The following is a 26,787-nucleotide window of genomic DNA, read 5'->3' on the forward strand; positions in this document are numbered from 1 at the left end:
GGAGCTAAAAGAAGTGGAGCAGCGGTCTCTGCCGACTACTTACCAGCGCTTCGCTAAACTGCCAGCCAACTCTGAACGAGCAAAGCAGATAAGTAAATTTACATCTTTAGAATCACTTGATTAACCTTGTAAAGCTGTATTTTCTTAAACATAAACATTTTTTATGTAACTATTTCTCAGAGCTCTTTCAATCGAAAATCAATTCTGAATCGAATCGTCACCCCATGAATTGGAATGGAATTGAATCGTGAGTTGTACAATTCACATCCCTAATATTCATGGCAGCTGAAGCCATTATTTTCTCATAGCAGCCATTCACTTAGAATTAAAAGCAAGCAGTCCATGCAGAGCATTTAGTATAGAGATATACAAGGGGAGATTGAGAAGTTTTGAGCCTGATGCAGAAAAAGTAGGGCGTGGTTCTCCATCTTTTGCTTTCGGAGAAACCAACATTTCTCAACATTATGGCCTGGTCACATGACATTAGCTGAACAACGGAAAAAAGTCCCAAAGTCACAAATCATCAAGAAAAAGTGGATGAATGAACCTGGACTTCTCTCATCATCGAAAAGCCTGCGGGCGCAGAGCGCATAAAAGGCTGAAACAAACAATAGAAAAATGAAGCAAACGGCGATCTTGACGCTTATAAACAAAATCAAAATGAAGCGCCAGCGTGTGATCATTTCTGCAGCGAGTCTGTGCTGCCCACAGCCACCTGCAGCAGCGTTGTCTTGACAACATGTGCGCGCACACACACAGACATTGAGAGAGAGAGAGAGAGAGAGAGAGAGAGAGGCTGGAGGTTGGACAAAGTTTGAGGACACCACGGAAAATGGAACGCTGATGGTACAGGAACTACGCAAAGATTGAGGAACAAACAGTCAAAACAGAAGGCAAAACGGAATACGGACGAATTGAGGTGGTCGTCAGGATTCCTTCACATTTTTCAACAGTTTGAAAATTCTGGTTTAAGCGCCAGCTACAGAAACAAAGCTGGATGATGGTTAAACGATGTCTCCAAAAGTCAACGTAAATCCAGATTTCTTGTTTTGTTTTGGCTTCGGTGTCCTTTGTTAGTGTCGTGTGACTGGGGTTTTACACCCAGTGAGCCAAAACTTCTCAAGAAATATTGGTTTCTCAGAATGCAATAGATGGAGAACCACGCCACACTTTTTCTGGGCCAGGCTCAATTTCTGAATCACCCCTCGCAACTTCAAATTTCAGATGCACTGTTAAATCTTGTATTAGATTTTGTTTAATGTATAAGCAGTCGATATAATCTGAGGCAAAACATTTATTACTTTATTTAAAATAAATCAATAATCAATAGACTGATGATAAAAGCAACTCAAAATCTTTGCTACAAGCTAATGCTTGCCTTGTCATATTTCACTCTCTAACAATGGCTGAATATTTGCCAGGGTGAGAGTAGAGACTGGGCACTGGCCACACTTCCTTCCCACTTCACAGTCAGTCTGTTTATTGTTGACAAGTGCAAAATTATCCAGCCCTGTTTCATTAACTGTGGCAAGAACATTTGTGGTTTCACAGAATTGGCAAGGGTCGCTCTTTTGTTGTAAGTGACATGACAACTTATGACAGAGAACATCTCCAACCTTGGGAGGGGGTAAATGCACTAAGGCTGGGTACCGAACTTCGGTTCTTTTGTGGCACCGACTGAAATGGTGCGGTAGTACAGAGTATAAAAACATGCCTCGTCTTTTGGTGCCAAGTTTCGGTACCCAGAGGTTAATCACGTGCCACCCTGCTCAGTGTGCCGCCCTCATTGAGGCGACATCTCTGCTATTTTGGGATTGCGGGATAGCTCACCGGACTACTTTCGCCTGACCCAGCGCTGAATTTGGCGACATGAGAAGATGCTGCTGGATAAGTGTGAGCATTAACGATCATTTAGGTGTAAAAACACGAGACACACAAGTTCTTGTGCCAAATATACTCCTGATGTTTTTGTTACCCATGCAAACGCACTGTCACCACAGGTCTGAGAACTACTATTTGCGCAGGAATTTATCAAGCACGTCGTCCGCGGGCACAGACTAACACAGAACACCCAGAAACTGGTTAGTTGCTCGGCCAAAACAAGAGCATCCACTTTTAGCTTGCCATAAGCTAAGCTAGTGGCGCTTAAGAGAGTATGATCACGTGCAAGAAGAGCGGTCCAAGCCATCCTCCTCTCAGCATTCAAGTCCACCTGTGGACATTACAGAGCACAAGCAGCCTGATTCAAAATCTCCACCACCGGAGTCCACTTCATCTGAGAGTACCAATGACGGCTATTGAAGGGAGCGAGTTAATGCCTCTAAATTTATCGGACTCGGCGTTGGAGCGGATTCAAGTCCCATTTAAAGTTACCCGAGAATACTTCACTTACCTTGGTATTGTAATGACAAAGACTTTTTCTGACCTATTTGAAAAAAAACTTTAGGAAGCTTTTAGACGAAACTAAACGGGACCTTTTAACCTGGTCTGCCCTTCCTATTTCACTTATAGGTAGGATTAATTCAATTAACATGACTATACTTCCAAAATACCTATACTTGTTTCAGTGTTTGCCCTTATTTATTCCTGGGAGTTACTTTAAAAAACTGGATTCAGGTTTATCATGGTTTATTTGGAATGGCAAGAATCCTCGTCTACGTAAGTTTTGGTTTTTTGGGGGGGGTTTTTTTGTCTTTTTTGCAAAAAAACAAAACAAAATGGAGGTCTAGCTCTTGCAAATTTTAGACAATACTATTGGGCTGCAAATTTGCATTCTATGATGTTTTGGGTGCACTGTAAATCAGATGAGAATTGCCCCTTGTGGGTATCCATGGAAAAGCATTCATGTATTCCGGTAAATTTATCTGCCTTTTTAGCTTCACCCATGCCAGTAAATTTGCCTAGCATTCCAGACGTAAAATCCACAGGTATGCAGTCATGCAAAATCTACATACAATTCAGAAAGCATTACAAATTACAGCAAAGTGGACTGTTTGGTCCAATAGCACAAAATCATCTTTTCCAGTCCTCACTGCTTGACAATACTTTGCAATCTGGCACAAAAAGGGCATTAAAACTCTAGCTGATTTTTATATAGAAGGGAAGTTTGCATCTTTCGAACAACTATCCCAGAAATTTACTTTACCTGCATCTAACTTTTTTAGATACTGACAGGCTAGACACTATGTGAAGGAGACGGTATCAGAGTTTCCACACAGACCAATTAAAGGTATTTTGGATCATATTTTCAATTTTGGTGTGGAAAAGAAAGGGGCAATTTCTTTTATCATTAAGCAACTGGACTCTGTGTCCTCTAGTGACTCTAAAATTCAACATTCTTGGGGCAGAGACCTTCAGATACCAATTGATGAGAATTTGTGGGCTGACATATTAAAACAGGTCAATTCTTCATCCATGTGTGCACGCCATTCATTGATCCAGTTTAAGGTTGTACATCGAGTTCACATATCCAAATCTAAATTAGCAAAAAAATGTTTCTGCAAACGGACGCTACATGTGATAGGTGCAAAGTTAGTAAGGCTACCCTCCTCCACACGTTTTGGGTCTGCTCCTTTCTTGAAAGATTCTGGAGGGACATATGTGAAGCATTGTCCATGGTACTGGGAGTCAGGATACCACTTAATCCTCTAATTGCACTATTTGGGGTCACTTCGGGTGGGGTACTGCCTGGCGAAGTACGGCTCCCAGCAGGTGGTCATAAGGTAATAGCTTTTACCACTTTGGTGGCACGTCGCCTCATTCTTTTAAAGTGGAAAGACCCCGCGCCACCTTCATTGACACACTGGATAAGAGAAGTCCTAGTAAATCTTTGTCTCGAGAAGATTAGATATGTATTACGTGGGTCGGAGCAAAAATTTTTTAAAGGTATGGAAATCCTTTTTTATCTTCTTTGATAAGCCAACAACATTGGTATAGTCCTTAATGGCTGTTTTTTTTTTTTTTTTCTTTTTTGTATGTTAATTTACTTTTCAACGTACAATCTGTTTTTGGAACACTTATCACTGTTGTATGTGATTTGACCTATCAGTGCAATACCTCTATATGTTTTTGTGGTGACAGCTGGGGAGGGTGGGTTTTGGGGTGTTATTGTTGTTTTATTTTGTAATCATTCCTTGTATAATTATTCACTTCTCTGTTTTGGTACCGTTTTGTGAAAACTAATGAAAATTAAAAATATTTAAACAAAAAAAATATATGACAATCGTGAGTCACTTTTGTGTAGATTAAAGTGACTAACGGACTCCTGTCTTGTTGCGAGAAAAAGAAGAACCATCCTCGGTTCCATTCTCACAGCTCTAAATGCTGTGCGGCTCTCTCCTGAGTCAAGTTAGAAAGATAGAGTCCAGTCGGAATTAATAACTTCAAAGCGAATCGCTGTTTAAATCAAATGACATCTCTTTCCAAACGCTGTAATACAAACAATAAACTGCAATTAATCAAAACATCTTTTTCAACCCAAAATGAGATGTCTTGCGCTGACATGCAGCAGCTGGCTGAGCTCAAAGGTATGGAGTGACATTCATACCAAAATGTCTGAAAGGAAATGGTTTTGACAAAAACTACAGTGTTTTCAAGTGTTCTTTTGCACTGGAAATTATTTGTTGTTTATTTTTTCTGTAAGAAAACTGCTTGGAGTGCAAAATTACCAAAGCTGAAAAATAAAAAAGATTTGTACTATGTGTAATGTAATTTTCTTTTTGTTAGAATTGATCTTATAAAACCAGTATCGAAAAAAGTATTGTTATTGACCAGTATCGAAGTGAAGGTATCAGTATTGGTACCGGTATCGAAAATTTTGAATCGATACACAGCCCTAAAAAGCACAGAATCACAATGTCGTATAATTAGTCCACATATAGTGAATCTAAGGATTAATTGAAAGCCAGGTGTTAACTGAACCCTATGTTTATTTTTGAAGCAATGGTTTTTCTCTTGCACAATAAATACCCTTCTGGTGTTGCATTTAAATACATTTAGAACTAGAGCACTGCACTCGTAGAGTGCAATCCTCCACCAACACTAGTTTCCAATTCCACAAATTTTTACCTTGGAAAAAAATTTCAAGGTCAAATTGTTGTTAGAAGTGGCTTTTCATAGGCTAAAATAGGGATCAAACTTAGTCTAGTCTTTTCATAGGCTAGATGGGGATCAAACTTAGTCTATTTATTAAGAGTGCCAGTTTGCACCTCACTGTCACATGTGAGAGTGATTGAGGCATTTTTGATTGAGATATAATGCAAAATGTACACCAAAAGGATCAGATCAGATCCAGATCAAACTTTGTCAGGCGACAGTGAGTGTCAGTCTGCACCTCACTTTCAAATATGAGAGTGATTGGGGCATGTTTGATTAAGATATAATGTAAAATATACATTAAATGGGGTTTTCAATGTTAAATTTAAATGGGCACCAAATCTGTAATCTGGATCGGATCCAGATCAAACTTTGTCAGTTGATAAAGGATACCATCCTACATAACACTGTCAAATATGAACTTGATCTTTTTGAACAAAGCTATGAATTTTTGAAAATTCATTCAATGTTAAATATAGGGATTTTTCCAATTTTCCAAGATTTTTCCTGACTTTGACCTTGAAAATTGAATCACTTGCTGTCTATCAGGATATAAAATATATGAAAAATTGTAGGCTTCAGGCTGTTCACAAACAGACAAACAAACAGGGGTGAAAACCATAACCTCAAACTCCATTGGCGAAGGTAACAAGCTATCCAACAATGGAACTGTTAACATTCCCTGGTGGTTCATATTTACATTCATAATTATATTAAAACTAATTCAGGAATTGCTAAGAAGCTGATCCATCAATGCCAAATTCTGCAGAAGTATGTAAACGTGGACAAACAGAAAAAAAAAAAAAATCAAGTCACAGCCTTGAAAAACCACAGAGGCAAACAAGATTTCATTTAGGCCAAGTACATCATCACTGCTGCCGATGAAAAGGCTAGCCTCGAGACTAGACATGGGCCGATAACCGGTTTCACGGTATGAAAAAGCCACAGTATCAAAACCACTAAAATTTTCCATTATACCGTCCCTACAGTATGAGCGGGTTATTAGAATTCTTGAAAGGCAGAGCAGAGGCAGCCGATGCCATCCTTCCTCCTGGTACACACCTCTGTCTGTTTACAAACAGGCAGCAAACGTTAGCTAGCTCTGCATCATGGCTGAAGGAGGCGAAGCCTGCATTGAACTTTTCCCTCCGTCTGAAAGGACCAAGTCGGCTTTTTCATTTTATTTTATGCGGAATAGCCCTTCAAGCCAAAAACGGTGGCAACAAAGCACCGTAGCTATGGCCTGTGTCGGACGCGGAGCAATTCAAGATACCTGCAAAGGATTACACGGAAGGAGTAAACTTTATCCCATCTTTGAAACCACTGAGAAGTACAAGCGGTGGGCTCGTGCTTGTGGTCGACCACATTTCTCCCACAAACATGTCAAGAAGGACAAATATATCTATTCCAAGCACTTTGTTGGTGAAGCCGGGCCAAGTATTGAGCATCCGGAGTTCCGGACCTTATTCCAGCCACGTTTTCCCTAAGCAAGTAAGTCATGTTTCCCACAGGGCAGATGCTACATGTCTAAAAGAGTGACTATTATTTTGGTATTTTCTCTAAAGTCATCAGTGGTATAGGGCTCGTAGCAATAGACATCACGTCAATTAGTGCACCTGAATCAAGCGCGCTTCATGTGCAAATAGCCATAATGTTGTTAAAGCACATTTTAAAGCTCTACATAATACCGTGAAACCGTGGTATTTTTGTCCACGGTTATCATACCGTCCAAATCTCATACCGGCCCATGCCTACTCGAGACAAGCACTCCGTTACGTCAACACTTCAGCAAACTGTTAAACTACCATCTTCAAACTGATATTTCCTACAGGATTAGTGTTTTAATATGCTGTTCATTTACTCTGTTACAGCAATGTTGTGTGACAGAATTTCACCAGAAATGGTAAGTAAAAACTTCAGCCGTAAACTGAACATTTATGCAACAGTAATTACACAGCAACAGCTAAAACTCTGACAGCACTTCGCTCCCATGACAGTTTCACTACTGCCGCCTTCATGAGCAGAGTTTAGTGTGTGTGTGTGTGTATGTTTTTAACACAGTTAGCTGAGCATGAAGCTTAGGCACTCATGTGAGCCGGCAGACGGTGGGACTAATTGCTCTCGCTCCCTCGCACTGTGTGCCACAACTTTCTCCAAATATACAACATCCGCTTTTGTAAAAACAAATACCGCAGCTGCCATGGTCGCATGCTTCAGATTTGGTCCAGAAACCTGTCTGACAACAGCTCTGACTGAGCAGCATGACGATATTAGGAAGTCTGAGATGAAGATTAAATTTTCTATGTTGGCAAACATTAGGACACTAGTGCCTCCAGAAACAGTTCTGTAGCTGGACCTTCTAATCTCTGATGTGAGGGCAATTCAGAGTAAGCAGTATCTCAGCCAAAAGATGGATTTCAGTTGGGCTGCATGACACAACCTGTCCATTTCTATGACTTTTATAATGCTCACTCCAGGTGACAGTTAACACTGTGCATTACCATGTATCCTATAGCACAACCTAATACTAGGTTACAGAAGTAGGATCCTTTCATTGAAGAAAAGCTCATAATATACAATACTACAGAAGGATAGCCTGGAGCACACAATATGTGTAACACCTTTATACATACACTATATATATATATATATATATATATATATATATATATCCATCCAAAAGGTAATTTTTTTTCAGTCAGCAGGTCATTTGATACTTACATAAACTCTCCATTGCACTCAATTAGTGACAGTAGTCTTGGCTCCTTCTGACCAGACCTCAGCTCCTGACCTCTTACGGTGTGAACAGCACAATCAAGGAATTATTGTGGCCGAGGATGAAAATGTTTTTTAATGTAGCAAATGAAATGCCGCATTCAAGCCTGTTTAGTGAGATTAAGCAAGCGCACTCATAAGCAGGTGTCTCTGGTAGAAGCCATGCTAAGTGAAAAGCAGGAGGCAAATTAGTGTAATAAATCAAAGAAGGAAGCAGATCTACAAGCAGTGACCAAGTTCATTAGAGCAGCCAGTGTAATTTCTACTTAACAGTCATCTATTATATTAAAACAAATCCCTTTGATACATGAACCCAGGTGTTCCAACAAAATCTGTGACCCAGCAAATTTGTGACCTGAAAAGGAATATTAGCCACTTCAGCTGACTGCAAACAGATGGTCACAATAACTTTACCCAAGGTTTGGGCTTTTTCCTTTGATGAGTGACTAAACCTGATAATCAAAATATTGATCAAAATTTTTCTGTTAACTAATGTTCCATAAAATACAGACAAATGTTTTGCTAAAGAGCTATCTGAAGAAGTGATTTTTAATTAGGGTCAGGTCTACAAGTACTCGGACAGTGACACTTTTGTTGCTGTACACCACAAAGGAGGTGAAATAAAACAACTTTTCCAAGAACTCACAATAATCACAGCAGTTGTTTACTGAACACCGTACAAAAAGCCTTGTGAAAAACAGATCAGAATGACTATTTTCATGGTGAGATGTAAACAGGAAGTAAAGAATTCTATTGTCACAGTGGGTTCAGCCAATCAGATCCAAGCAGCCCAGCTGCCATGAATCATATGAATGCAGTGTGTGCACACAATTAAAATTAAATTGCCATTTCAGCACTAGAAATACATTCGCGAGTGCACAAATTAGCCATAATTGAATGCTTAAATTAGAGCCCGACAGATATGGATTTTTGAGGCCGATGCCGATAACGATATTTGGATGAAAAAAATGCCGATAATCGATAAATCGGCTGATTTGCCGATAGCCGATAAATCAGCCAATATTTTTGTTTTTTTTTTTATGAATAAAATGCTCTTTTTTGGATCCTTAACAAAAAAGGTATGAGCTAAAAGCTGACGCTTTGTCCTCATATTGATTAACTTTATAACACAGAAGAATTTTCAAGTTCAAAAAATGCAAAAATGCAATTGGAGCAGTTAGGGGGCTATTCAAACGGGCCAACTAGTAAGATATCACTCCTGAAAATGATCTTTGCCATATCACGTGAGGTAAATCTGCCATACGATTGGATTTTGTAAAACCATGTGACGGAGACCCAATTCCGATTGGACACTCACACTGCGCACGTCATCACACATCTTCTATGAGGAGTACCAAGATGGGCAATGGTGGCTCGATAGTCCGCGGAGTTAACTTTTCAGCGCAAAAAAAAAAGTAAGTTTCTATCTCATGTCATTAAAAGGTTATTTACAATTTAGTAAAGCTTGGTCCCAGCCACTGTATACGACGGCGTCTGCCCCAGAGGGTTAATGGCGAACGGCAGTAATTCCCAGAACCCTTCCGGACATCCAGTGAATCTGAATGTTTCAACCTCTTAGCAGTAAACAAAAGTTTTTCATGCTAGAAATAAGGTCTACACAACGTGGGCTTAATAAAAAGCGTGACCGACACAATGAAGCACATTTGACACATTACTACATAAACTGAGTTAATCAAACTGAGTTGAACTGAAACGGGAGAAATGTGGGGTGAATGTAATCGCAAAGTTATTACAAACACCATCCTTATAAACTTACTTGTATGCTTTTGTCAGCCGATCAGTGCAGTGTGACAGCGAACTACAGGGGCGGTGATGAACCCATTTAAGCAGGGGTGTAAGCAGCTCTTAGTTGAACGGAGTCACAGCTCCATCTACTGGACAAACGGTGCAAGGACATTTTACATTGCCGACACAAACATTATTTCATTTTTTTTATTATATTTATTATATTAAACTGTTCTGTTTATGAGAAATTATCGGTGTTCTATCGGCAAAATTTCGGCCGATAGTGAGTACTTTGAAAAGGACTTATATTGGCCGATAATATCGGCCGGCCAATATATCGGTCGGGCTCTAGCTTAAATTAACCAGGAAGGAGTTTCATAACACATAAAGTAGATATCAATACCTTCAAAATGGAATCAGTTTGAAGAGTTTTATTTACTGCCCACATGAGCTTTTCTTCTAATAAAATTCGACCACAAAATGCTTTTTTCAGATTTCAGAGGTTTCTCCCACAATAACTGTTTACCATAGATATGCCAAATTTACATATTCCATAGCCAGTACAGCTGGCATTAAGGAGCCAAGAAATGGAAAGTCTTCAGTGTCTCAAACATGGATGCTCGCAATAGTTAGTGTAATATTTTCCATAGTTTGAGCATACATAAACTTCACAGTTTAGTGTCAATGTCTGTTATTTGACTATAGTCCAAGTCTGGGTGTCCATGACAACTGCCACAGAAAATTTCGGGCCTCAAAGTCCATTATTTGCTGAGATATTCTACCTTGAACATGGCTCCAGAAATGATGGCCATAATTTTTGCCGAAAAAACAGCAGACCCCATGCACACTAAATTGGCCATATCTCAGAAACTAATTGGCCTACAGGCCTCAAACTTCAGATTTGCTGTTCTGAATAGTCTGGGAATATTTGATTCAAATTTGAAGAAAATCTGAGACAAAGTGCGTTAGGTCCTCGTTGAATTGACATGGAATGACCCACATTCCAATGAAGCACATGCTGGGACGCTTCTAGTGGCTACGTCACTTGTCGGAAACATATGAGTACTTTGTTTTCGGACGTCTCCATAGCTGTTTGCTGCGAATGCCATATACTTTGAAACCGGTCATGGAAGTGCACAAGGTAATCGCGGTGGGTCATCAGGTGGTCACTAACAGCCTAAATCTAAATTGTTATGATTTCGGTGCAGCATGTCCTTTAAGCTTATGATGTCTGCTAAAATGATCTACTGTGAAAATAGAAAGCAAGACTACATTAAAGTAGTAGTAGTAGTAGTAGTAGTAGTACCTGTGAGGGCACCGTGAAAACAGCATCATCCTAAATAAATATGGTACATACTTATAACCACTTTGTATATTAATTATTATCTGGAATTTTTTTAAACAATCATTTTTTTAAATAAATCACAGGAAAAAAAATAGTTTCACCGAGCCCAGTGCAATCTTTGTTTTGTCTTCCCAACAGTACAAAACTAGAAGAATTTAATTTGGAGTGATATAGATCCCAAAAAACTGGCTGTTTAATAATTTGACATCGTTTGTTTATAACACACACACACACACACACACATATATATATATATATATATATAAAGATGTACAGCTGAAATATCTAACATACCAAATCAGGTCACACCAGACTTGTTTGCCACTAGTATAGCCAAGAACCAGATTAATAAAAACTCACCCGAAGATTTGATTAGCTACCAAATGCCAACAATTTCATTCACAACTAAACACTGGTGAGCATAAATACTAACGTTACTGGAGTCAACCAAAGCTACTTAACGTTAGCCAACAAGCTAAAAACACACAAAAAGTTGCGGTAACAGAAAAAGGATATTGCCAAGCACTTGTCGTTGCTTATACTCAGAGAGGAATCCATTCTTACCGATATAATAGATAGAGCAGTTTATCATTTGCTAGGGACTTCGTTGTGATGGTTCGTTCCAGGCGTCACGCACAAAGTTAAATCGCCACCCGGCGGCCTTCCGGGGTGACAGCTGTTAGCCTGTTAGCCAGCTGTTGTGGTCGCCGGGAAGTCTGTCTCCCGCTCTCAGGAAACCTAAAATTTTCCCGTTTACCTTCTCTGCCGCTCCAAGTACGGGAAACCATCCCAAGTAAAGTCGTCAGACTACATAGCAGAAAATCTGTAACACTTTCAATGACACAGACTTTAACCAGGTCGACGATTCCCCATCTGTGAGGAGAATCCAGCAACGGCAGCCATCGTCCTCTTATTTTGATGTGGCGAGGCAACATTTACATCGCATAGCGCCACCTTCTGTTTTGGAGGGGCAAGAGAATTAAATGAAGCGTCTGCTCTCCCAAACTAAAAGTACTTGAAAGATGCTGTTGTTCAACTCAAAATTTAAAACAGATTACACAAAATTGCTTACACAAAGTTTATGTAAATATTTTTGTAAACTACTGCATATTCAGCTTTGAAATTTTGGGGTGTGATTGTGACAGATGAGGACCAGTGAACCCCCTATTTATGTTGCAGTTATTCTTTTATATATTAAACCAGGACTTTTGTTTGCATGGGATTCATAAAGAGTTGTTGCTAATCGCAGGGTCCTGATGGACACTAAGACCACTGCTGCTTGTTCTAAACAGATTTCAAAAGTTTTTGAACTTCAAATTTGAGATAATTGGTTGTAAATGATTGTTTGAAACTAACTGACTAACTAAACTAACTAAATATCCAATACTATCATAAAAAGAACTAATACGTCTTTCTGGTGTTCTAAATCAGATGAGCATGTTTTAAAACTAATTTCTGACAATTTAAGAAACAATGAATCTATAAAGTATTTATAAAAATATTATAGCTAAAATAATTGATAATGAAACTCATGATGATTTACAGCCCTATCCACCAAAACAAGTGTGTTAACTAGATATATGTTTTCTAATACAGTAAAAATAAAATAAAATAAAATTGTGTCAGTGTCTGCACGAAAGAACTGGGTAACACTGTCTCACTAGTGTCAACCAGTCTGCAGAAAATGATCCACAGGACAGTTTGTCTGGATCAACTGTTTTTCCACAGGTGTCATTCTAACTGAGCTGTTATGATGTACAGAATTCAATATACAAACTTTCTGTAGATAAATAGAGGGTACCAGCAGGTGTGAGAGAGTGTGATCTGTAAATATTTATTAAGACTTGATTATGTGTATTTTTATGTTTGAGATGATTTTCAATCTGAAATTGCTCAAAAAGTCCATGTTTCTTTGCAATTTGTTTGCAATAGCTCCAACATTCTTAAGACTCAACAGAAATAGTTATTTTGATTTCTTTCTCATATTAATCTATGCACATTTTTCCACCAAAGCCTGACTTTTCAGTTGGTGTGAATCGTATTCAGCTTTCACATTTACCATCAACCTTCCATCAGCAGATCTGTCTAATGTGCACATCCTGCTCAACCATCCTTCATAACATAATAATACAATGTTATACTGTCAATGATACAACTTTACTGTTCCAGGTTAACTAGCAGAGCCTGTCTTAAAAAAAAGAAATTGACAAATGGCAAACATAAAAAAACCATCAAATCTTACAATCAAACATTTGTGGGAAAAAATAACTGGAATTTAAATAAACTAATGTGAATTAATGATGACAAACACTCAAACAAAGTTAATGCACTACTGATTCAGACACAGAAAAACACAGTACATAAATGTCTGCATATACATTCAGTTTGGGGTTGAATTTTGGGGTTAAAAGTTTTTTTTATTATTATTGCAAATTTATTATAAATAAAAAACTAAGAAATCACATGTACAAAAGTATTCACAGCCTTTGCCATAAAACTCAAAACTGAGCTCAAGTGCATCCCGTTTCTACTGATCATCTTCGAGATGTTTCTACAGCTTAATTGGAGTCCACATGGAGTAAATTCAGTTGATTGGACATGATTTGGAAAGACACACACCTGTCTACATATAAGGTCCCACAGTTGACAGTGCATGTCAGAGTACAAACCAAGCGTGAAGTCAAAAGAATTGTCTCTAGACCTCTGAGACAGAATTGTCTCGAGACACAAATCTGGGGAAGGGTACAGAAACATTTCTACTACTTTGAAGGTCCCAGTGAGCACAGTGGCCTCCATCATCTGTAAACGGAGGATGTTCGGATCCACCAGGACTCTTCCTTGACCTGGCCGCACGTCTAAACTGAGTGATCAGGGGAGAAGGGCCTTAGTCAGGGAGGTGACAAAGAACCCGATGGTCACTCTGTCAGAGCTCCAGCATTCCTCTCTGGAGAGAGAACCTTCCAAAAGGACAACCATCTCTGTAGCAATCCACCAATCAGTCCTGTATGGTACGATACGATACGATACGATACGATACAATACACTTTATTGTCCCTTCCGGGAAATTTGTCTTAGACTCCAAGAGCTGCACAAGTAAAAAGTCAAACTGCCATGACATAATTACATAACTCATACAATTTACATAACTTAATACACACATCAATCATACATATTGCACATCCCTAATACACATATCCAAATTACACATGTCCGTATTACACAGGCATGTGTAATACGGGCCAGTACAGGCCACTCTACCATGGTAGAGTGGCCAGACGTAAACTACTCCTTAGTAAAAGACACATGGCCCACCTGAAGTTTGCCAAAAAGGCACCTGAAGGACTCTCAGACCACGAGAAACTACGTTCTCTGGTCTGATGAGACAAAGACTGAACTCTTTGGTGTGAATGCCAGGTGTCATGTTTGGAGAAAACCAGGCACCTTCCCTACAGTGAAGCATGGTGGTGGCAGCATCACGCTGTGGGGATGTTTTTCAGCAGCAGGAACTGGGAGACTAGTCAGGATTGAGGGAAAGATGAATGCAGCAATGTACAGAGACATCCTGGATGAAAACCGGGGAGACAGTTCATCTTTCAGCAGGACAGTGACCCTAAGTACACAGCCAAGATAACAAAGGAGTGGCTTCAGGACAACTCTGTGAATGTCCTTGAATGGACCAGAGCCCAGACCTGAATCCGACTGTGGTGCACCAAGCTTGTGACATCATATTCAAGAAGAACTGAAACTGCAATTTGTTGCCAAAGGTGCATTAACAAAGTATTTAGCAAATGGTGTGAATACTTATGTACGTGTAATTTCTTTTTTATTATTATTAATAAATTCACAAAAATTTCAAATAACTTTTTCCATGTTATCATTATGGGGTGTTGTGAGCAGAATTTTGAGGGGAAAATTCAATTTACTCTATTTTGGAACAAGGCTGTAACATAACAAAATGTGGAAAAAAGTGAAGCTCTGTGAATACTTTCTGGATACACTGTATATTAAGAGAATTTTTGCATGCAGAGTCAAATAATATTGTGACTTTCTTATATTAAACCCTAAATAGTGGTGGGCAGATTGATCCAAATATCGATACCAGCACTGATATTGATCGATACCAACATTGATACTTTAGTTTCAGTTTCTCTCCTGTCTGCACTGCTGCATTCAGAAGAAGAGCACTGAAGGGGAGAAACTTTGATTTAATTTTGTATTGTATTTCCTGAACACACATTCTACTTGAAATTCTACGTGTTTTATAAAATTTGTTTCGGAGTGATAATTTTGTACACTTTCTTAATTTAAGAAAAACATCCAGAAAAGAAGTGCAATGAAGGGAGATTTATTATTATTATTATTATTATTATTATTATTATTATTATTATTATTATTATTGTATTGTAGTAGCTGAAGACTACCTGAAAAATAATTTGTTTTACTTTGCTCTCAAGTGATAATTTTGTGTACTTTCTTTATTTAATTTAAAAAAATCCAGACATGACAATATATGGGTAAAATTGTTTTGTTACTGTTCTATTGTTTCTGAACAAAAACTTGTTTTATGGTAATAAAGTATTTTCTATTTACCTAGAAATTTTGCCTAAATTCTGACCTGGGTTCTAACTCATTAATAATCCAAAGGAAAAAAATCACAACAACACTTAACGGTCATGAAAATTCATTCAGATTTAGCAATTTCATGATGCTTTCACCTTAATTTTAAAAAAGTATCAATATCGGTATTGGCAATACTGGCCCTGCATTTACTTGTATTGGATCAATACCAGATCTTGTAGTAATGCACATTGCTATCCCCAACCATATGGTAATGAGTTGATATGCATAATCTAACCCCTCTAAATGTTGTAGGCCTTAATCTTGTGAATACTGTAAGGGTTGGAGTCTTGAGGTGGCCAAATGTCTCCGTTAGATAGATCCCTCACTGGGTCCATCTCTCGATCAGTCAACTCTACTGCGATAACAGCGGGACGAAAGTTATCTGTCATACGGCAAGGGTGTGTAAGGTGACGAAGGGATTCTGTGTCTGAGACGTCATCCTCATAGAGATCTTCCATCAGCTCCTTGTGTCGCCTGCGAGACGCTTTCAGTTCATCACCTATGTCAGAAACCAGATCCTTTGCATCCCTCAGCAGTGTGGAGCGAACACCAAACACACAGAGCAGGAAAACCAGACCAGCACAGATACCAGAGACAAAGTACAGAGCCACTCTCTCTGGGAGACCTGGAAGACAAACATGTGGGGATCAGGGATGAAACACACTTTAAAATGTGCCATAGCCAGTTTACATTTATACATCAAAGCATTCTAACTGTCTTGAACTTTTACACAAAAGTATAATCCAAATACAATAATCTATTCTGTTTGTATGTTTGACCATTTTACAAAGCAGGATTAGACAAAAACTAAAAGGATGATTATTCTGAAAAAATTATGTATTTCTTGTTCACATCTTTATTACTTTCTTGTGATAATATCTCTCTCAACTTGTAGGATTTAATGGGGATCTGGACAAAAGTTGAGATCCAGTGGAACAACATACTACAGATTAATAATGATAATCAGTTTGATATTTTACAGCAGAAACAAGCTTTTTAAAATATTTTTTTTTTATGCTGTAAATGTTTTTTCTGCATTTACAGTTGTGCTAAAATGTCTACATACCCTGGCAGATTTTTCTTTTTTTGGGGGGGGGGGGGGGGGCATTTTTGTCAGAGAATATGAATGATAACACAAAAAAAATCACTCATGGTTAGTGGTTCTGTGAAGCCATTTATTGTAAAACAACTGTTTACTCTTTTTAAATCATAATGACAACAAAAACTACCCAAATGACCCTGATCAAAAGTTTACATACCCCCATTCATAACACTGTGTATTGCCCCTTTAACATCAGTGACAGCTTGGAGACTTTTGTGGTAGTTGTGGACGAGGCTCTTAATTTTCTCTGATGGTAAAGCTGTCTATTCTTCTTGGCAAAAAGAACTTAGTTCCTGTAAATTCCTGGGTTGTCTTGTATGAACTACATGTTTGCAATCTCCCCAGAGTGACTCAATGATATTGAGGTCAGGAAACTGAGATGGCCACTCCAGAACCTTCATTTTATTCTGCTGTAGCCAGTGAAAGGTTGACTTGGCCTTGTGTTTTGGATTGTTGTTATGTTGGAACGTCCAAGTATGTCCCATGCGCAGTTTCCAGGCTGATGAGTGCAAATTTTCCTCCAGTATTTTCTGATAACATGCTGCATTCATCCTGCCATCAATTTTGACTAAGTTTCCTGTACCTTTGTAGCTCACACATCCCAAAACATGAGCAATCCACCTCTGTGCTTCACAGTAGGAAGGGTGTACCTTTCATCATAGACTCATGTTGACTCCCCTCTAAATGTAACATTTATGGTTGTGGCCAGAAAGTAAAATTTTGGTCTCATCACTCCAAATGACTGTTCTCTGTGCTGTTTGGTGTATCGTAAGCAGGATACTTTGTGGAATTTGTGTAGTAATGGCTTTCTTTCGGCGACTGGACCATGCAGTTCATTTTTTTTTTTTCAAGTGCCTCCTTATTGTGCATCTTGAAACAGCCACACCACTTTTTTCAGAGATCGTTAGATCATTTGTCGAACCACAGATTCAGGAATAGCAATGCAGGTTCCGTCCTGATCATGGAACGGTGGACCAGTTCTATCGCAAGGATACTGGAGGGGTCTTGGAAGTATGGCCAACCAGTTTACATGTGTTTAGTGGACCTGGAAAAGGCATATGAACGAGTTCCATGTGGTATCCTGTGCAGTGTGCTGTGGAGGTATGAGGTAGCAACGTGCGATTTATATGCCCAAAGTAGGAGCTGTATCCGCATTTTCTGCATTACATAAAACCTGTTTCCTGTGGAATTTGGACTCAGGGCTGCCCCTTGTCACTAATCCTGTTTGTGATGTTCATGGATGTGATTTGAAGGCGCAGTTAGGGACTGGAGGGTGTTCCGTTTGGCGACCTCAGAGCTGCATCTCTACTTTTGCAGATGATGAGAGTCTGTTGGCTTTATCAGACACTAACCTCTGATGTGCACTGAGCAGGTTTGAGGCCGAGTGTGAAGTGACTGGGATGAGAATCAGCACCTCCAAATCTGAGACCATGGTCCCCTGTCGGAAAACAGTGGATTTTCCCCTCTGGTTCAAGGAAGAGTTATTGCCCCAAGTGGAGGAGTTTAAGTATTTCTGGGTCTTGTTCATGAGTAGGGGTAAATTGGAGCAGGAGATCGATAGACGGATCGGGGCAGCATCTGAAATTTTACGGACGTTGTGCTGGTCCATCATGGTACAGAAGAAGCTGAGCCAGAATGTGAGGCTCTGAATTTAACATTTATGCTCCTATCCTCACCTATGGTCATGAGCTGTGTGTAATGACTGAAAGAATAAAATCGTGGATACAAACAGCAGAAATGAGATTCCTCCATCAGGTATTTGAGCTTACACTCCTTGGCAGGGTGAGAAGATCAACTAACCAGGAGGGAGTAGCGCCGCTACTTCTTCACATTGAAAGGAGCCATGGGTGTTTCAGGCATCTGGTGAGGATGCTCCCTGGTTGTCTCCCTAAGGAGGTCTTCCAGGCATGTCCAACTGGGAGGAGGCCCCATGGAAGACCTAGGACATGCTAGAGAGATTATATTTCCTAGCTCGCTTGGGAAACCCTTGGGATCCCACAGGAAGCGTTACAGGACTTGGCCGAGAATAGGGAAGTGTGGGCGGCTGAAAATAAATGAATGCATGTTTAAACATTCAAGAAAACAGATCCAATCTAGGCTCAACTCTTTGATGTGCCTTCTGACAACCTTAGGTGAAATTTCACCTCTTCTTTTTGAAGCCTATAACTCCTTCCGAGTTGTCATGGGTGCCTTGGTGGCCTCCTTCATTAGTCTCCTTCTTGCACTCAGTTTTTGAAAATTGCAGACTTGTGACAGATTTAAATCAATGAAAAACTTTATATTCCTAATTATGTTAGTTTGTCCAGTTACATATGGCCTCTGACAGTGGAGAGACTGTTCATAAAATAACGGTAATTCCAAAATAGTTAATGTAATATTTTTGTTGCATTGTTCACTGTAAACCTGGAAATGTACACTTAAATCACATCTTGGCTTTGTCATTGTAACTCCATTGTAGTTGTGTGCAGAGGTAAAAGTGTGTCACTGCCCAAATACTTCATAGTCTATAGAAGTTCAACACTTTGTCTAAAAATTCATGCAAATGGAGATAACCAACAACCAAGAAGAATGCACAATGCAGAGTTGAGGTCAATCTGGGTGCCATGGAATGAAGCCAAGAAAACTGCACAAGACCAGATGGAATTCCGTTTTGAAGACCATCTGCTCCGCCTTATTAACAAAACAAATGCTGTAGAAATGGTCAAGAGCGGTGCCAGTTAAATACACAAAAACTACTCTATGACCCAGTGAAGCATTACAAGAGGACTAGAATAAGTAGTGTACACTTAGCGCTAGCCTACAGGCACCAGCAGTGCACATACCCAGTATTTTGTCAATGATCTCCAGAGAGTTGGTTAAGAACGTGTTTTGAGGCCTGTAGGTGGGGCCGGTGTACCATCCACCTGCAGGTGAGAAGGCCAGTGAAAATCTGCAAGGACCAACAGTGGCAGCTCCAGAGGTTTGCTAAATAGGGGCATCATTATTCAGAGGTGGGCCAACACAATTTGTAGTAAATGTGCAAATATGCATTTTAAATAGAGTGTCAAGTGCCTGTATATACTGAACTAACGATGGCAACTCACGTTTAACAGTCACAGCAGTCAGTGTTTTCACAGCCTCAACTGATCTAATTCCAGTGCATCAAAAATGTCTCATAGGTGATATGGAGGCTGGGAGCACTATGGGTCTGTCATGTAAGTCAGAGACTGTGAGAAACCAAGGATGAGGAATTTGAATGGCAAATGTCAGTTTTGTGGTGGGGTTAAGGTGGGCCTACTGCAATGGACAATTTTCAAGTTGCGCCGCCGTCTTGAAACCGAAACGTCCGGTTAGGGAGCCTGACACTCATGTGTTTGACGTCATTAGAAACAACAGCTTGTTATGACGCCTCACGGAGCGGCTAACCGATCAAAGCTGGACACTGGTTAAACGATGTCTCTGAAAGTCAACGTAAGTCCAGATTTCTTGTTAGTGTGGTGTGACTGGGGCTTTAAATTCGTTGTTAGGAAAGTTCAACAACCAAAATACCAATTTTCTGGGCGCAACAAACATGTTTTCACCATTGTTTGATTTCTTTGTGAGACTGACCTCATTATTCAAGCACTCAAAGGGCTGTTCGTACTTCCACACAACTCCAACCACACACGAGAAAGTTTCTTGACAGTTCTTGTAGTTGAACGAAACCGCGTCTCCCGAACTGGAGAGAGTTGTGATGTCGCCACGCATGCACGTAGACGTTGCTCTACCGCAACTTGAAAATCATCCATTCCTGAAGGGGGGGGGGGCTACAGCCTCATCAAACCCACCCTAGAGCTGCATGTGCCTGTGAACATTCTGTAGACACTCTCACCATGTGTGTAGTCTGAGATCATGAAAGGATCTGTTGTCCCTCGGCCCATATCTTCCAGAAGATATCGAGGAACTAAAGATGAAATGCAACAATTTTATGTCAGAACTGATGCAACAAACCAAATCATTTCAGTTCCACGTGATTTGCACTGTCACTCACCGCAAGTGAAGGACACTCGAAGGTGTTTCCTTGTACCAGGGAAGCAGGGGTCCCCAAAGGTTACAGTGTCAGCTAGTAGTGAGCAGTGTGGCCTGCCGTGACACCTACGTGATACCTTTCTCAAAGCCGAAGGCGACAGACATTCTGGAATTTGAAATAACAAACAAACAAACATACAATTTAATACTAGAGCACTGTACTCATAGAGCGCAAACCTCCACCAACGCTAGTTTCCAATTTCACCAATTTTTATCTTGGAAAAAAATTTCAGGGTCAAAGTCATGTTACAAGTGGCTTTTTATAAGCTAAAACATAATACAAACTATCAGAGGTGGGACGAAGTCACCATCAAGTCACTCTCAAGTCATGAATCAGCAAGTCCCAAGTCTGACTTGAGACTTGACTTGGGACTTGCAGATTGATGACTTGAGAATGACTTGACAGTGACTTTGCAAAATATAGATCAAAAGTGCTTTTCAATGTTAAAATCAAATATCCACTAAATCCGCATACAGACCAGATGCAGATCAAACTTAGTCTGTTTATTGAGAGTGCCAGTTTGCACCTCAGTGTCACAAATGAGAGTGATTGGGGCACTTTTGACTGAGATATAATGCAAAATGTACACCAAATGGACTTTTAAATATTAAATTCAAATGTCCATAAAATCCACAATCCGGATCAGATTCAGATCAAACTTTGTCACGCAATAGTGAGTCAATGTTAAATTTAAATGGCCACAAAATCTGTAATCTGGATCAGATCTGGATCAAACTTTGTCAGTTGATAAAGGATACCATCCCACAAGAAACTGAATCTTTTTAGGCAGAGTTATGATTTTTTTTTTTTTAATATTCATTCATTGTTAAAATTCAGGGATTTTTCCAATTTTCCAAGATTTTTCGTGACTTTGACCTTGACCTTGAAAATTGTATCACTTGTTGCCTATCAGGATATGAGTCTTGAGTAGAAATTTCATAATAATAATAATAATAATAATACATGAAAAGCTGTGGGCTCCAGGCTGTTCATAAACAGACAAAAAACAAACAAACAGACATACGAATAAACAGGCATATATATATATATATATATATATATATATATATATATATATATATATATATATATATATATATAAATCAATCAATCAATTTTTTTTTATATAGCGCCAAATCACAACAAACAGTTGCCCCAAGGCGCTTTATATTGTAAGGCAAGGCCATACAATAATTATGTAAAACCCCAACGGTCAAAACGACCCCCTGTGAGCAAGCACTTGGCTACAGTGGGAAGGAAAAACTCCATTTTAACAGGAAGAAACCTCCAGCAGAACCAGGCTCAGGGAGGGGCAGTCTTCTGCTGGGACTGGTTGGGGCTGAGGGAGAGAACCAGGAAAAAGACATGCTGTGGAGGGGAGCAGAGATCGATCACTAGTGATTAAATGCAGAGTGGTGCATACAGAGCAAAAAGAGAAAGAAACAGTGCATCATGGGAACCCCCCAGCAGTCTACGTCTATAGCAGCATAACTAAGGGATGGTTCAGGGTCACCTGATCCAGCCCTAACTATAAGCTTTAGCAAAAAGGAAAGTTTTAAGCCTAATCTTAAAAGTAGAGAGGGTGTCTGTCTCCCTGATCTGAATTGGGAGCTGGTTCCACAGGAGAGGAGCCTGAAAGCTGAAGGCTCTGCCTCCCATTCTACTCTTACAAACCCTAGGAACTACAAGTAAGCCTGCAGTCTGAGAGCGAAGCGCTCTATTGGGGTGATATGGTACTACGAGGTCCCTAAGATAAGATGGGACCTGATTATTCAAAACCTTATAAGTAAGAAGAAGAATTTTAAATTCTATTCTAGAATTAACAGGAAGCCAATGAAGAGAGGCCAATATGGGTGAGATATGCTCTCTCCTTCTAGTCCCCGTTAGTACTCTAGCTGCAGCATTTTGAATTAACTGAAGGCTTTTTAGGGAACTTTTAGGACAACCTGATAATAATGAATTACAATAGTCCAGCCTAGAGGAAATAAATGCATGAATTAGTTTTTCAGCATCACTCTGAGACAAGACCTTTCTAATTTTAGAGATATTGCGTATATATATATATATATATATATATACAAACAAATAAACAAACAGGGGCAAAAGCATAACCTCCTCCAACTTCACTGGCAGAGATAAAAATGTAACATAATCTATGCTTTTCCCACTATTTTCCTCTTGGTGTCACTGTTTCAGACCCATGTCAGTCTTTGGCCCAGATTCCTGAGGACAGTAGGGGCTGCCGTGAAGCAGGTGTCCAAAAGTGGCAGAGTAGATGGCAAGGACAGTGTCATTGTTACACATCAACCTCAGACGCTCATTTTCACACACCAGCCTGGTACGGTGGTGCTCTGAAAAACAGATGACATAAGGAACCAAAACAGAACTTTGATATATGTGTGTGTGAAAATGTGGTTTTAAAGCATGGTCATGGTGTTTGAGACCAAAAGGGTTAAATGGGTGGCAGAAAGAAACTCAAGTTAAAGCCTAAAAGAAAAAAGAAAAAGCTCATGTCATGAGAGAGACTCAGTTCCACCAAAAGAAGGAAAACATGAAGGAAAACAATTATGAGCTCATGTAAAATAAAACCAACACAAATAAAAATTATGAGACAGTCAAAATTTCAGCTTCATAGAATGAAACAAAAACTTCAGTTTTGGTGTTTTTCAGTCAACATTATGAGATGAAATGGTCAAACGTTCTTTTTTATGAGTTAGTCAAATTCTCAACTTTGTCAATCAGAATTATGAGATGATAAAGTTTGGATTTTGACTTTGCAAATCAAAGATGGGAGATAAAAACTTTGTATTTGAAGTTTGTAAGTCACAATGGAAGTTTCAGCTTTCTAAGTAAAATGTTGAGATAAAGGCTTGAAATGATCACTTTGACATCACTTACATGTCAAAATTTTAATTTAGTATATCTTTGTTACAACTTAATGTAACATTTCCAACTTGTGTTTTATAATTATCACTAAGAAAGACAAAATTTTGAATTGATATCTCAGCTTTTGCTTTCTATTAATGATTCCACATATGTGATGCAAATTAATAATGACTATATTCATTCTTTTATGTTTTTTTCATTCCTTTTAGCTACACACCCATAATTATATGCTGTTTCATTCATTTTTAAACATATTTCCAGTTCCTTGTATTAACTCAGTTACACATTTATTTTTACTTATTCCTTATCGTGGTGCTGTAATTATCCCATATCTGATTGTTCAGTGATAAATGTGAAGTTACCTGGTTGGCACTTGTATGAGACTACAAGGTATTTGCGGGTGAGCGGGCAGGGGTCCTTCCCAAACACTGGGCCGAGGACTGGGATGTGACACGAGTGCCGGTCCTGACATTCTGACAGCACTTTCTGCAATAAAACGACATGCATGTGTCATCTGCTGCACTAGTCCCCTTTGAAAGCACTTAATGAAGGTCGAGTACTTTTGTAAAACACAGACTATGATGTAAAATACCTCAGTAACAACATGTGAAGTGCACTCTGTGTCCTCATCCAGCATTTTGTTTGTGTTCGTAGAAGGGCACAAATGCTGATTAGGTACCCGTCGCCCATAGAACGCTGATAGGATGGCCACAGACGTCCTGGAAGGACACGCTATAGTGAGTGTGTCCCCTTCACAAGCGTGGGCAGTGTGGTTCCTCAGAATGTTGTAAAGATATACTGAAGGAGAGAGTACACAATAGTACTGAAATCACATTTGCTATATGCAGCCTCAACTTATTCAAGACAACTGGGAGGACAAAACTCAAGAGTGTGCTGAGCAAAATCATTACAGCATCTGATATTCACTGACTGGCCACTTCATTAGGAACCTCTTCAACTGCTCATTAAAGAAAACACGGATTTGGATGATTTGGTGGCAGAAATGAATGTGTGCAGGCAAGTAGGTATGATGAAGAGGATCTGCTGAAATTCAAATCAAGCATCAAAATCTCCAGGATGTACAGAGAAGTATTGAAAAAAGAAAAATACATCCACTTACAACCCCTGGCAAAAATTATGGAATCACCGGCCTCTGAGGATGTTCATTCAGTTGTTTAATTTTGTAGGAAAAAAGCAGATCACAGACATGACACAAAACTAAAGTCATTTCAAATGGCAACTTTCTGGCTTTAAGAAACACTATAAGAAATCAGGAAAAATAATTGTGGCAGTCAGTAACAGTTACTTTTTTAGACCAAGCAGAGGGAAAAAAATATGGAATCACTCAATTCTGAGGAAAAAATTATGGAATCATGAAAAACAAAAGAACGCTCCAACACATCACTAGTATTTTGTTGCACCACCTCTGGCTTTTATAACAGCTTGCAGTCTCTGAGGCATGGACTTAATGAGTGACAAACAGTACTCTTCATCAATCTGGCTCCAACTTTCTCTGATTGCTGTTGCCAGATCAGCTTTGCAGGTTGGAGCCTTGTCATGGACCATTTTCTTCAACTTCCACCAAAGATTTTCAATTGGATTAAGATCCGGACTATTTGCAGGCCATGACATTGACCCTATGTGTCTTTTTGCAAGGAATGTTTTCACAGTTTTTGCTCTATGGCAAGATGCATTATCATCTTGAAAAATGATTTAATCATCACCAAACATCCTTTCAATTGATGGGATAAGAAAAGTGTCCAAAATATCAATGTAAACTTGTGCATTTATTGATGATGTAATGACAGCCATCTCCCCAGTGCCTTTACCTGACATGCATCCCCATATCACCAATAACTGTGGAAATTTACATGTTCTCTTCAGGCAGTCATCTTTATAAATCTCATTGGAACGGCACCAAACAAAAGTTCCAGCATCATCACCTTGCCCAATGCAGATTTGAGATTCATCACTGAATATGACTTTCATCCAGTCATCCACAGTCCACGATTGCTTTTCCTTAGCCCATTGTAACCTTGTTTTTTTCTGTTTAGGTGTTAATGATGGCTTTCGTTTAGCTTTTCTGTATGTAAATCTCATTTCCTTTAGGCGGTTTCTTACAGTTCGGTCACAGACTTTGATTCTAGTTTCCTCCCATTCATTCCTCATTTGTTTTGTTGTGCATTTTCGATTTTTGAGACATATTGCTTTAAGTTTTCTGTCTTGACGCTTTGATGTCTTCCTTGGTCTACCAGTATGTTTACCTTTAACAACCTTCTCATGTTGTTTGTATTTGGTCCAGAGTTGAGACACAGCTGACTCTGAACAACCAACATCTTTTGCAACATTGCGTGATGATTTACCCTCTTTTAAGAGTTTGATAATCCTGTCCTTTGTTTCAATTGACATCTCTTGTGTTGGAGCCATGATTCATGTCAGTCCACTTGGTGCAACAGCTCTCCAAGGTGTGATCACTCCTTTTTACTCCTTTGAGTCCATATTTTTTTCCCTCTGCTTGGTCTAAAAAAGTAGCCGTTACTGACTGCCACAATTATTTTTCCTGATTTCTTATAGTGTTTCTTAAAGCCAGAAAGTTGCCATTTGAAATGACTTTAGTTTTGTGTCATGTCTGTGATCTGCTTTTTTTCCTACAAAATTAAACAACTGAATGAACATCCTCCGAGACCGGTGATTCCATAATTATTGCCAGGGGTTTAGAGTTGGTTCTCCTTATTGATTTTGACTTGTCTTGCTGTTTTACCAACACATAAAATATTGCCTGGGTGTTTCGATACTTAAGTAACATAAGTGGTACTTCATGTGTTTCACCCTCTGTGGTATGTGTGATTAAAAAATGTGCAAGAGAACCAAAAACTCGGTAATCTCTTATAAAGAATCTATAAAAATGATCCGGCATTGCCTAAATTTGGATAAGAACTTAAAATGTGTTTGTGAACACTGTTACTATCAGTTATCAGCTGCCATCAGTTAAATATCTGAGGAATGTTTCCAGCATCTTCATCAATATAAAGAATTAAGACAGTTTAGGAAATACTGAAGACAAAACAGGGGTCCAACCTGGTTTTATTGATGTGTACAAGTGGCTGTTGAGTGCATAATGTCCAACACAGGGGCTGAGTGCTGTGGTTCGAGTATTAAAAAATAAATAAA

At 39.2% G+C, this 26,787-nt stretch overlaps 2 protein-coding genes across 7 annotated transcripts in view; both read right to left on the reverse strand.

Moving 5' to 3' along the window:
• Nucleotides 1-11,860, reverse strand: part of ocrl (OCRL inositol polyphosphate-5-phosphatase) — a 38,940-nt gene extending 27,080 nt beyond the window's left edge. For 3 of the 5 annotated variants that reach the window (XM_034181755.1, XM_034181756.1, XM_034181754.1), the window contains exons 1-2: nucleotides 11,477-11,860; nucleotides 7,816-7,895 (exon numbers count right to left, since the gene is read on the reverse strand). In XM_034181755.1, the coding sequence (XP_034037646.1) occupies nucleotides 7,816-7,895; nucleotides 11,477-11,518 (122 nt within the window). In that variant the 5' untranslated portion in view covers nucleotides 11,519-11,860. The remainder of the gene's footprint in view (nucleotides 1-7,815; nucleotides 7,896-11,476) is intronic. The other 2 variants (XM_034181758.1, XM_034181757.1) reach the window with 2 other exon arrangements.
• A 3,713-nt stretch (nucleotides 11,861-15,573) lies between these two features.
• si:ch73-335m24.2 (protein eva-1 homolog C) overlaps nucleotides 15,574-26,787 on the reverse strand; it is a 38,224-nt gene continuing 27,010 nt past the window's right edge. The window contains exons 3-10 of one of the 2 annotated variants that reach the window (XM_034181759.1): nucleotides 24,209-24,414; nucleotides 23,979-24,102; nucleotides 22,929-23,081; nucleotides 20,692-20,835; nucleotides 20,533-20,604; nucleotides 19,505-19,585; nucleotides 15,800-16,205; nucleotides 15,574-15,706 (exon numbers count right to left, since the gene is read on the reverse strand). In XM_034181759.1, the coding sequence (XP_034037650.1) occupies nucleotides 15,820-16,205; nucleotides 19,505-19,585; nucleotides 20,533-20,604; nucleotides 20,692-20,835; nucleotides 22,929-23,081; nucleotides 23,979-24,102; nucleotides 24,209-24,414 (1,166 nt within the window). In that variant the 3' untranslated portion in view covers nucleotides 15,574-15,706; nucleotides 15,800-15,819. The remainder of the gene's footprint in view (nucleotides 15,707-15,799; nucleotides 16,206-19,504; nucleotides 19,586-20,532; nucleotides 20,605-20,691; nucleotides 20,836-22,928; nucleotides 23,082-23,978; nucleotides 24,103-24,208; nucleotides 24,415-26,787) is intronic. The other variant, XM_034181760.1, reaches the window with a different exon arrangement.

The sequence above is a fragment of the Thalassophryne amazonica genome, chromosome 11 (genome assembly GCF_902500255.1).
Source record: "Thalassophryne amazonica chromosome 11, fThaAma1.1, whole genome shotgun sequence".
NCBI lineage: Eukaryota > Metazoa > Chordata > Actinopteri > Batrachoidiformes > Batrachoididae > Thalassophryne > Thalassophryne amazonica.